We start from the raw sequence: 11,808 nt of genomic DNA on the forward strand, positions 1-11,808 counted from the left end.
TGAGTTTTATTTATTTTTGTTAATATACTTTTATTGATTTCAGAGAGGAAGAGAGAGGGAGCATGAGATAGAAACATCAGTGATGAGAGAGAGTCACTGATCTGCTGCCTCCTGCACCCCCCCCAATGGGGATGGAGCTCACAACCCAGGCATGTGCCCTTAACCAGAATCGAACCTGGGACCCTTCGGTCTGCAGGCCAACGCTCTGTCCACTGAGCCAAACCAGCTGGGCCATTTGGAGGTTTTATAGAGGAGGAGCTGGCAAACTGAAGTCAAAAGAATGGTGTTCTGCAAGCCAACAGATAAGAGAAAAGGAACTGCCCTTGAATGCACCAGGCCCCAGGGCTAAATTCTCCTTTGCTGTGACCAGAGCAGGGACACATGCAGAGCCAGGCCCTAGCTTCTGGGGCACCCATGAGCTTCTCCTCTCACCCTAATATGCTCTGCCCCCTGCAGGCCGTGTTGGGTATGTGCCTTTCCTTGCATTTAGCTGCTTTGTACTTCACCCACCTTAGGTCACCCTGACAGCTTCTCTGGGGACACTCAACACCCTCGCTGACCTCCCAGACAGTGTGGTGTGGGGAAGAGGCCAGAAGCAGCTGACCATTTCGACCAGTGACCGGAAGCTTTTGAATTTCATCCTCCAGCACGTGACCTACACCAGCACGGTGTACCAGCACCCCAGGGTGGATGTGGGTGAGATCCTGTCCTTGGATGGCAACATGCTGAGGGAGCCGGAAAACACCACTGGGCCCTCTCCAAGTCTTCCTCCTCCAGGAAGCCTGCCTGCATGGAAGATGCTTTCCTTGCTCCTATTTCTAACCCTAGACACCTAACTTCCAAATTACTGTACCCAATACTATCCCCACGTTGCTACTAACCCCATAGAAGGGACTCCAGGCAAGGACAGGTGAAGAGCCTCCTCGTCTCTAGGAGGACGGGTCTTTCATGCTGTGCACCTGGAAACCATCCAGGTCTGTTCCCTATTCTCTATCGCTCTCAAAGCTGAAGACTTCAGCTGCGGTAGAGGAGGGGGCCAGTCTATGCATCCGTTTATTGTCCTGGGTATTAACCGGAAAGGGGATGTGGGGAAACTCCCAGTCCAAAGGACAGTGGCTTTGACTCCTCCTTCCCAATCAACCCCCTCCCCCAAGCTCCACCCCAGGAATTCCCTGGAGAACAATTCCTGCCATCCTCAGGGCAGCCCGGTTTCTTTCTGGATGAATCAGTCACCCCTTTCTGTCTCTCTTTTTAATTTATATATTTTTATTGATTTCAGAGAGGAAGGGAGAGGGAGAGAGAGAAACATCAATGATGAGAGAGAATCGCTGATCGGCTGCCTTCTGCACTTCCCCAACTGGGGATCAAGCCTGCAACCTGGGCATGTGCCCTTGACCGGAATTGAACCTGGGTCCCTTCAGTCCTCAGGCCGACACTCTATCCACTGAGCCAAACTGGGCACCCCTTTCTCTTTTGACTAGCTACACAGGATGCATTCCCAGGACATCAACAAAAAGAAATGAAACATGGGGCAGATGACCCGTGACCGCACACTAAAGAGCCAGTTCTCCCGACCTTCGGGTGTTCAAACACTGCCTTTCACAGAATGACCCTGTGAAAGAAAATAGGGCGGGTATTATTATCCTGGACTTGTAGCTGGAGGAGACTGAGCGATTTACCCAAGGCATTTCAGATAACAATGGCAAAGTCAAAGCTAATCCGGACTCTGTGACTCCACACCCTGTCCACCCCAGCAGATTCTCACAAGGGCAAGAAACGTGAGTTTGGGAGGTGCTCAGCAGGTGGCCCATGGACACACAGTAAATCAGGAGCCAGAAGGCCACCGACTCCATTAGGTCCTCAGTCTCACCCCAGCCAGGACACTGTCTACCAAACCTTCACTCCCATTGCATGGGTTCCCTGGGGCAGCATGGGGAGTGACCCAGACACGGTGCTGCCCGCCCTGACCTTATTTCTCCCTCCAGTGAGTCTGACGTCCAAGTCCTCAATAGCCAAGTTTCCAGTGACCATTCGCCATCCTGTCATACCCAAGTTATATGACCCTGGACCAGGTAAGGCCCTTGCCCTGGGGCTGCATGTTGGCATCCTGTAGAGCTATTGGTGAAATTCAAGTCCCCTGAGATGGAGATGAGAATTGACCAAAATAACAGTTTAGATATGATTCCTGACAAGCTTGTTTGGAGGAAAACAATTCTAGGACACATTGCTCTAATATTGCTTAATTATATTTAACTTTTTATATGGTTGTGCTTATTTTGAAAAAGACCTAAGGAATGATAACATTTTAATAAGTAATAGTGCCAGCTGGCGTGGCTCTGTGGTTGTACATTGACCTATGAAACAGGATGTCACAGTTCCATTCTGTTCCGGGCTGGATCCCCAGCAGGGGGTTTGCAAGGGGCAGCTGATTAATGATTCTCTCTCATCATTGATGTTTCTCTCTCTCCCTCTCCCTTCCTCTCTGAAATCAATAAAAATATATTATATTTAAAAAATAAGTAATAAAAACAGAATAGTACTGGAGCATGAATAGATAGATATATCAGTGGAATCAAATTGAAATCCCAGAAATAGACATGTTGGAATTTTACCAGGTGATAAAGGTAACTTTCAAATTAAAGAGGGAAAGATGTATAGTGTGGTTATTTTAGGCATTTTTGAACTTTTTCATAAAAGTTATCACACTGTATGGTATGAAGTTCTAGAACCTGATCTTTCGTCAGCCCATGGCTTGTCTTCTGATGTTGTTTCCAGGGTCTTTGGTTATATGAAAGTTTTATCCATTAGTGTAATAAAATTGGTTCACTGTTTTCTTTCTGGGTTTTGCTCTTTGTGCCTTGTTCAAGAAATTCTGCCGGAACCGGTTTGGCTCAGTGGATAGAGCGTCGGCCTGCGGACTGAAAGGTCCCAGGTTCGATTCCCGGTCAAGGGCATGTACCTGGGTTGCGGGCACATCCCCAGTGGGAGATGTGCAGGAGGCAGCTGATCGATGTTTCTCTCTCATCGATGCTTCTAGCTCTCTATCTCTCTCCCTTCCTCTCTGTAAAAAATCAATAAAATATATTTAAAAAAAAAAAAAGAAATTCTTCTCTACATTAAAGCAAGAAAGATATTCTCCTGAATTTTTCCAAAGATGTACCTGATTGCTTTCACATTTAGATATGTGATCTACCTAGAAGTTATTTTTATGTGTGGCTTATTTTTTTAAAATATATTTTATTGATTTTTTACAGAGAGGAAGGGAGAGAGATAGAGAGTTAGAAACATCGATGAGAGAAAAACATTGATCAGCTGCCTCCTGCACATCTCCCACTGGGGATGTGCCCGCAACCCAGGTACATGCCCTTGACCGGAATCGAACCTGGGACCTTTCAGTCCGCAGGCCGACACTCTATCCACTGAGCCAAACCGGTTTTGGCTATGTGTGGCTTATTATGGGGTTCTAATTTTTTGGTATATGAATAGCAACACCATATAAGCCCTTCCTCTTCCCTGGCTTGTATTGTCGCTCTGTCACACACCAAGGTTCGTATGTGTAGGAGTCTGAATCTGGGCTTTGTTAGCTTGCACTGGTCTGTTTATCGTTGGGCTAATTCCATAATGTTTTTTTTTTAAAAATGTTTTCATTAATTTCAGAGAGGAAGTGAAAGAGAGATAGAAACATCAGTGATGAGAGAGAATCATTGATCAGCTGCCTCCTGCACACCCCCACACTGGGAATCAAGCCCGTAACCCAGGCATGTGCCCTGAGTGGGAACTGAACTGTGACCTTCTGCTTCATAGGTCGACACTCAACCACTGAGCCCTGCTGGCCAAGCTAAGTGTCCACTTTGATAATACATCATCTGTGTATTGTATTGTATGTTCACCACCTAAAGTCATGTCCTCTTCCATCGCCATATATTTGAACCCCTATCCCTCTGGTAACCAACATACTATTGTCTGTGTCTATGAACTTTTGCTTGTCTTGTTTGTTCATTTATTGCTTTCAGTTTTATATCCCACAAATGAGTGATATCACAAAGGGTTCTTGACTTTTTTGTCTGATTTATTTTGCTTAGCATGATACTCTCAAGGTCCATCCGTGTTGTCACAAATGGCAGTATTTCGTCTTTGCTTATGGCTGACTCGTATTCCATTGTATATGACGACCACATCGTCTTTATCCACTCACCTAGTGAAGGACATCTTGGTTGTTTTCTTGTCTTAGCTACCATGAAGGGAGTCCATGTCTCTGAGACATGGACTCCCTTTAACTCAGTGCTTCAGTAAACGTGGGGATACATAAATATATTTATTTTCTAACCCGACAAACAAACCCTTGTTAAGCACCTACTGAGGCATGAGGCCCACAAACACTGAGAGGTTGTGGCATAAAAACAATGTAAGCTAAGACAGCGAGGCTTCCCAAAACACAGAGCTCTGACATCCACCCTTTCTTGACCAGAGAGGAAGCTCAGAGACCTGGTGACCATTGCCACCAAAACGTTCCTCCGTCCCCACAAGCTCATGACCATGCTCCGGAGTGTCCGTGAGTATTATCCAGACTTGACCGTGATCGTGGCTGATGACAGCAAGGAGCCTTTGAAAATTAATGACAGCCACGTGGAGTACTACAGCATGCCCTTTGGGAAGGTATGTCCCTCCCTCCCAGATGGGAGACACCTGGGTCCTGGGACAAGAGGGCCCCAGAGTCAGGTCCCACCCTGGATGGGGCTGCTTCAGTGGCCTCCCCAAGGAAGCAGGGTCCTGGAGCGGGAAAGGGTGGGACTCTCCCCCGAGTCCCCTTGCTGACGCCAAACTCACAGAGAAGTCAGGCCACGCTCACTTTGCTGTATTAATGGGCGGTTAACCTGCCTTTCCTCACACTTGGCGTGGAAGTTGATTGAGGTCCTTCTGAGTGATTCGAGGTGTCTGACATCCCAAGGATTCCTGACATGCAGATCCAACTGGAATCATCTCTATGATTCCAGCCCAGCGGGGGCAGCTATCTCTCTCTCTGTCTCTCCTCCACCCCCCATCCCACCCCCCAGCTTCCTCCAAGGACACACAGAAAGAAATAGACACTGTACATACCAGAGTGTATGCTGGGTTGTGCTCTGCCCTTTTGACGTGGTGTTGAGTGCTTTCTGCTCCCACCAAACATCTCCCGGGCAATATAAGGGGAAATGGAAGGAGAGCCACAGAGACTCGATCGGATGGAAAACTTGTCCACATTGGCACAGGGCTGAGGAAGGGCTTCCTGGCCTTTCAATCTTGGACCCAGGAAGTCACTGTCCTTCTCCAGGTGTCTCTGAGACGTGGACTCCCTTTAACCCAGTGCTTCTCCATCTCAGCCATATATTGGAGTCACCCTCACAAATTCTGACTTAATTCGTCTGGGGTGCAGTCTGGCTAGTGGGAACTGAGAAAGTGCCCCCAAGTGATTATTCTTTTTTTAAAAAATATGTTTTATTGATTTTTTACAGAGAGGAAGGGAGAGGGACAGAGAGTTAGAAACATCGATGAGAGAGAAACATCGATCAGCTGCCTCCTGCACACCTCCTGCTGGGGATGTGCCCGCAACCAAGGTACATGCCCTTGACCGGAACCGAACCTGGGACCCTTGAGTTTGCAGGCTGACACTCTACCCACTGAGCCAAACCGGTTAGGGCCCAAGTGATTATTCTAATGGTAACCACTGATCTAACCTCATTCCACCTACAGGGCTGGTTTGCTGGCAGGAACCTCGCCATATCTCAGGTCACCACCAAATATGTTCTCTGGGTGGACGATGACTTTCTCTTCACCAACAAGACCAAGATTGAGAGGCTGGTGGACGTTCTGGAGAAAACGGAGCTGGATGTGGTAAGGGATAGTTGCCAGTTTGATCCCAGTTGCAACCCGTAGAAACAGTCATGAGAAGGAAGGAGAGGAGAAGAGAAGAGAGGAAAGTATGTGAGGGAAGAGGAGAAAATAAAAGAAAAAAGAAAGAAAGAGGAGAGAAGGGGGAAGGAAGGTGAGGGAGAGGGGCTGATGCAAGAGATGAATAGCCAGCACAACTCTGGGCTTGAGGGTGTCACACCAGGACTCAGGAGATGTGCTTGAATTTTGTCTCTGCCTCCATACTTACTTTTTTTAAAAAATACATTTTTATTGATTTTATTTTTTAGAGCGAGAGGAAGAGAGAGGGATAGAGAGATAAAAACATCAATGGGAGAGGAACATCATCGATCTGCTGCCTCCTGCAAGCACCCCTACTGGGGATCGAGTCTGCAACCCGGGCATGTGCCCTGACTTGGAATCAAACCAGCGACCTCTTGGTTCCTGGGTCGCCGCTCACGTGCTGAGCTACACCTGTGAGCACTGGGCTTCTTTTTTTTCATACTTACTTTTTTTGATGAAATAAAAAAAATCCACCATTGTTTCATCTTTTTTAAAAAAATATATATATTTCTTTATTGATTTCAGAGAGGAAAGGAGAAGGAGAGAGAGATAGAAACATCAATGATGAGGGAGAATCACTGATTGGCTGCCTCTTGCACACCCCGTACTGGGGATCCAGCCTGCAACCCAGGCATGAGGCCCTTGGCTGGCATCAAACCTGGGACCCTTCAGTCCGCAGGCTGCTGCTCTATCCACTGAGCCAAGCCGACTAGAGCTGTTTCATCTTTAAATGGTGTGTGTATGCATCACTTTAACCTCCTCCCTGGAAAGGTGTGATGAAAGAGAGGAGTGCTCTGGGTCTGTCACACACCATATGAAAAAAAAAAAAAAAAAGTCAATGGCTGCCCTAACCGGTTTGGCTCAGTGTATAGAGCCTCGGACTGCAGGGTCCCAGGTTCGATTCCGGTCAAGGGCATGTACCTTGGTTGTGGGCACATCCCCAGTAGGGGGTGTGCAAGAGGCAGCTGATAGATGTTTCTCTCTCATTGATGTTTCTAACTATCCCTCTCCCTTCCTCTCTGTAAAAAATCAATAATATATATATATATATTTTTTTTTTTTTAAAAAAAGGTCAATGGTCCCAGGCTTTACAAGCACATATATCCTGAAGGACATTTTATTTTATTATTATTTTTTTCTGAAGGACATTTTAAACAGAAGAAAATAATAAAACCATCAAAAGTCAATTCACATATAAAAAAGAGAAGGAAAAGGTGTTTGTAGGTAACAATATGTATTGTATTCTTGAAATTTGGGGCAAGGACAGATCTTAAATCTTTGCACCACACACAATGGTACGTAGGTTAAGGCAACTGATATGCTAATGAGCCGGATTGTGGTGATCTTTTCACAACGTAAACATATATCAAAACATCAAGCTGCATACCTTAAACATATACAATTTTAATATGTCTCAACGAAGCTATCAGAAAAAGAAAGAAAGAAAGAAAGAAGAAAGAAAGAAAGAAAGAAAGAAAGAAAGAAAGAAAGAAAGAAAGAAAGAGGTCATGACATTGTGACCAGAGTTAACTCTTACTCCGGATGGACAATCCCCAAACCATCCAAGAAATCTCTTGGCTACTTTTCTGGAGACTGAATCACAATAGCGTAAACGAGAGAGAAGGTGCAGGTCCCACTCATGTCAAAATCCAAGCTGGCACTTGACTGCTTCCAAGGTCACCCTGGACCCGCTTCCTTCCCTTGTTGCTCCCTCATCCTTGTGGGCCTCAGCGGCAAGGCCAGAGGAAAAGGGGGCGCGAGGAGTGGAGGACCATCTATCTAAATCATTACCCTTCAGCCAGGACTTAGTCACATGGCCAGACCTTGCAAGGGAAACGGGGAAATATCTTCTTTCGCTGGATAGTGAACTGTATCTTAATCTAATCCACTTAAAAGTCCAAGGGTTCGTTTACTAAAAGGAAGAAGGAAAGCACAGGTGATGGGGGATGGTAGCAGGCTTTCCCATGCCATCCTGGACGCTGGGTCAGGAAGAGATGTTCTGGCTGGTTCTGTTCGGCTTGGGCTCAGACATATAAATGCACATGTCTCCCATGAGCACGTGGACAGCTGCTCAGAGAGTTGAGTGGGGAGCAGAGAATGGGAGGAAGACAGCTTGAGACAAACTGGGAAAAGCTGCGAGAAGCCTGGCCGGGGAGACTCCACATAGAGACCACTGTACGTACGGGCAGGCTGTCTCTTGCCTGCACCCAAATACTGCGCCTCCTGACGGAAGGGAGTGAGTTAGCTTCTTCTGGAAAGGGTGAGCTTGCTGTATGGTAAGCAGAGCAGGGAACTTGTCTGCCCTTTTGGCTTGGTGTTGAGTGCTTTCTGCTCCCACCAAAGAGATTTTTCTGGGGTGAGTAGGAATGAAGGATCAAAGGACCCTGCAATATATGCTGAAGGCTGTGGCCGCAATAGCAACAAGAGTAATGGAGGACAGCATGAAGGGTAGATAGAGAAAGGGTGTGATTCTTTTATATATATATACATATATATATATTTCTTTTTATTGATTTCAGAGAAGAAGGGAAAAGGAGAGAGAGATAGAAACATCAATGATGAGAGAGAATCATTGATCAGCTGCCTCCTGCATGCCCCCTACTGGGGACCGAGCCCACAACCCAGGCATGTGCCCTTGGCCGGAATCGAACCTGGGACCCTTCAGTCCGCAGCAGGCTGACGCTTTATCCACTGAGCCAAGTCGGCTAGGGCAAGGGTGTGATTCTTTTTTTTTTTTTTTTTCCCAACAATAACTATGTTTAATACATGGTATACATATGAATGCAGATAAAGGCTGCTGAGTGAACACTAGGTTTAAGTAATGGTATCATTATAATGTATTTTATGAATAAGAAAAAAGGCACTGTCTGAAGAGAGATTTACTTTCCTATATTCTTTAATTTGGATCCCCCATCCCACTCCCTGCCAACTGAGCTGGCTTCCCACCGTTAGTAGAAAGCGACGACCCTCTGCCAGGCAATGCAGCCCGCCGCACCACCAGCCCCTGGTTCAGAGGCAAGTGTGTTTGGCCTGTTACTCTACAGGCTTTATGCTAACCTGGTTCCAGCTTCAGGAGCACAAAAGTCAAGCCTTTGGTCACCGGAGACCTTTAAACAGCACCAACTGGCACTCAAGCTTATTTGGACCTTAAATGCCACCAACTCTCATTAGATTCCAAACATTATTTAAATTATATATCAGGAATTTAAAAAAAAAAAAAGAGGGAGGGAGAGAAGAAGCTTATCAGAATAAGAGCATCCTAGGAATGTTCTGAAAGTCTCTATTCAGCTTTTGGCTGACATATGAAATTATAGACAATAACTATAGCCCCCTTCTCCAGGTGTGAAGCTAAACCAGCTTCTGGGGCCTGGTTACAGTGCTCATAAAGGTAAACTGCTTTCAAAGTCAGACTAGTGACGCTGTGGCCCCAGTGGCCTCTCAAGTGAGGCCTTGCCATCCACTGGTAGACAAGACACGTCGTGTCCGGCATCAGCCCCTGGGCCCTCCTGCCTCCTGTCTCAGGGAGCAGCCCGTACGTCCTCTGGAGGACATCCGTAGTGTTTCCCCGGGCACAGCCTGCATGAATGATGCCAAACTTTCCAGGCACAGACAAGTCCACCACAGTTGAGCCGAGGTGACACTTGGGGCTCTTGCCATCCCCAATTGGCCCCCCATCGATTCCCAAGGACACTGAGGCCAGAGGTCCTGGAACTCCTCCGCATTCAGAGAACTGGGCTGGGAGCTGAGGTTGGCACTGGTGAGAGCAAGTGGCCCCCCACACATCTGGGCCAAGTCCTGCATGAAGGCATGGTCAGGAATCCAGATGCCCACAAGGGCAGTGAAGGGGTTCAGGTCCTTATGGAGCTCCTCCGAGCATTCCATCACCAGGGTCACGGGTCCTGGTAACAGGTCTTTGCGGAGCCCCGGGGTACGTCCACATGACAGAACCTGGAGACGTGGACCACGCGGCCCAGGCACACGGCCAGCGGCTTGGCCTCGCTGCGGCCCTTGAGGCGGTACATGGCGTCCAGTGCCGCCGCGCACGCCAGGCCGGACAGCGTATCGGTGGGGACGGCCACCACGGCGCCAGAGCACAGCCCGGCCCCCGGCGCCGGCCCCTCACTCAATCCCACGCTGGCGGCCACCGCGGCCCTCAGTCCCCTCAAGGGTGTGATTCTTGCTGAAGTTCAATCCAGTAAGGCTTTCCGGCAGAGGCAACGTGGGTGGTGAGTATGTTCTCTAATGTGGGTTTCTCCGCCCGCGGGCCAGGTAGGCGGCAGTGTGCTTGGCAACGTGTTCCAGTTTAAGCTGCTGCTGGAGCAGGGTGAGAATGGGGACTGTATTCATCGGCGGTCAGGATCTTTCCAGCCCCTGGACGGCTTCCCCAACTGCGTGGTGACCAGTGGCGTTGTCAACTTCTTCCTGGCCCACACGGAGCGGCTGCTAAGAGTTGGCTTCGACCCCCGTCTGCAGCGAGTGGCTCATTCAGGTGGGGAGGCTGACGGGCGAGGCTGGAGCTGGGCTATGAACGGACCCTAGACGTTTGTTCTTTCAAGGGCGAGCCCCACTGATCACGGGCACTTGCCCAACAACAGTGGGTTTCCTTTCCCTTTCCCCCCAAATGAAGGAGCTCATGGTCTCTCTTGCCTCCCTATTCACCCTCTCTTTGATTTCTTGCCTCTGGCATATGAGATACCTTCTCCATCCTTTCCCTCCAGCTCTGTCCCCTCCCTTTTCCCTACCCTGCTTCCTATTCTCATTTTCCAGAAGTCCTTTCCTGTTTAACTGCAACTGGTTAACTGCCCTCTCCCTTTTCTCTTATTCCCTCAGTCTGGGAGTCCACAGTTCTGTCCAGCTAGAAGGCCAATCCGTGTTTCTCTGCCTCTCTACGCGTATCTCTGTCGAGAAATGAGCTTGTTTATGGCCTTCCAAATCAGCTGGGGCAGGTGGCTTTGCTTGGGGATGAACCCCCGCAGGGGTATAAACTGTGTTTCCTCCCCCTGACTCTCCTCCCAGATGTGGAATATGGTCTTGGATCTCGGGCCCAATCTCACATTTCTTTCTCGTGTTCTTCCTATCTTGGCAGAGTTTTTTATTGATGGGCTTGGGAGCCTGTTCGTGGGTTCGTGCCCAGACGTGATTATAGGTCACCAGGCCCATTCTCGAGAGGTGGACCTGGAGCTGGCTGCCCTGGAGAAGACCTACAGCAAGTACCGGGCCAATACCAATGCCCAGATCCAGTTCAAGCTGGCTCTCCACTACTTCAAGAACCATCTCCAATGCTCCACATAAAGGTGCCCGGGCATCGGGAAAGCGCTAGGCTGACTGGTGTGGGCATCTGGAACAGTGGAACCCGTGGTCAGGCTACCAAATCATGGACTCCTAAAAAAGATAAATATCATAATAAACCATATAGTGTGTTTGGCAAATGGGATGGGTTCAATTACTGGAAAGACCAATCAAAGGCTAGAGGTCATTAGAAGTGGGCCAATCAGGAGAAACCAAGATGGCGGCATAGGTAAACACCGGAAATTGCTGCCTTATACAACCACTTCAAAAATACAACTAAAAGACAAAACGGACATCATCCAGAACCACAGGAAGGCTGGCTGAGTGGAAATTCTACAACTAGAAGGAAAGAGAAAAGCACACTGAGACTCAAGAAATATTCAAAGTGATGAATAGCAAGAGCCTACAACCAAGATTACTTTACCCAGCAGAGCTATCATTCAGAATTGAAGATCAGATAAAGAGCTTCACAGATAAGAAAACGCTAAAGGAGTTCAAACCAGTATTACATGAAATGCTGAAAGGTATCCTTTAAGAAGAGGAAGAAGAAGAAGAAAAAGGTAAAGATACAAA

The 11,808-nt window shown here is 47.9% G+C and overlaps 1 protein-coding gene across 3 annotated transcripts in view; it reads left to right on the top strand.

Annotated features, from left to right (window-relative positions):
* The window catches only part of B4GALNT2 (beta-1,4-N-acetyl-galactosaminyltransferase 2), a 28,174-nt gene extending 16,616 nt beyond the window's left edge, over positions 1-11,558 (top strand). For 2 of the 3 annotated variants that reach the window (XM_036342020.1, XM_036342021.1), the window contains 6 exons: positions 516-696; positions 1,986-2,072; positions 4,469-4,656; positions 5,728-5,868; positions 10,216-10,435; positions 11,033-11,558. In XM_036342020.1, the coding sequence (XP_036197913.1) occupies positions 516-696; positions 1,986-2,072; positions 4,469-4,656; positions 5,728-5,868; positions 10,216-10,435; positions 11,033-11,238 (1,023 nt within the window). In that variant the 3' untranslated portion in view covers positions 11,239-11,558. The remainder of the gene's footprint in view (positions 1-515; positions 697-1,985; positions 2,073-4,468; positions 4,657-5,727; positions 5,869-10,215; positions 10,436-11,032) is intronic. The other variant, XR_004973043.1, reaches the window with a different exon arrangement.
* Positions 11,559-11,808: the final 250 nt, after the last annotated feature.

The sequence above is a fragment of the Myotis myotis genome, unplaced genomic scaffold, assembly GCF_014108235.1.
Source record: "Myotis myotis isolate mMyoMyo1 unplaced genomic scaffold, mMyoMyo1.p scaffold_m19_p_17, whole genome shotgun sequence".
Taxonomy (NCBI): Eukaryota; Metazoa; Chordata; class Mammalia; order Chiroptera; family Vespertilionidae; genus Myotis; species Myotis myotis.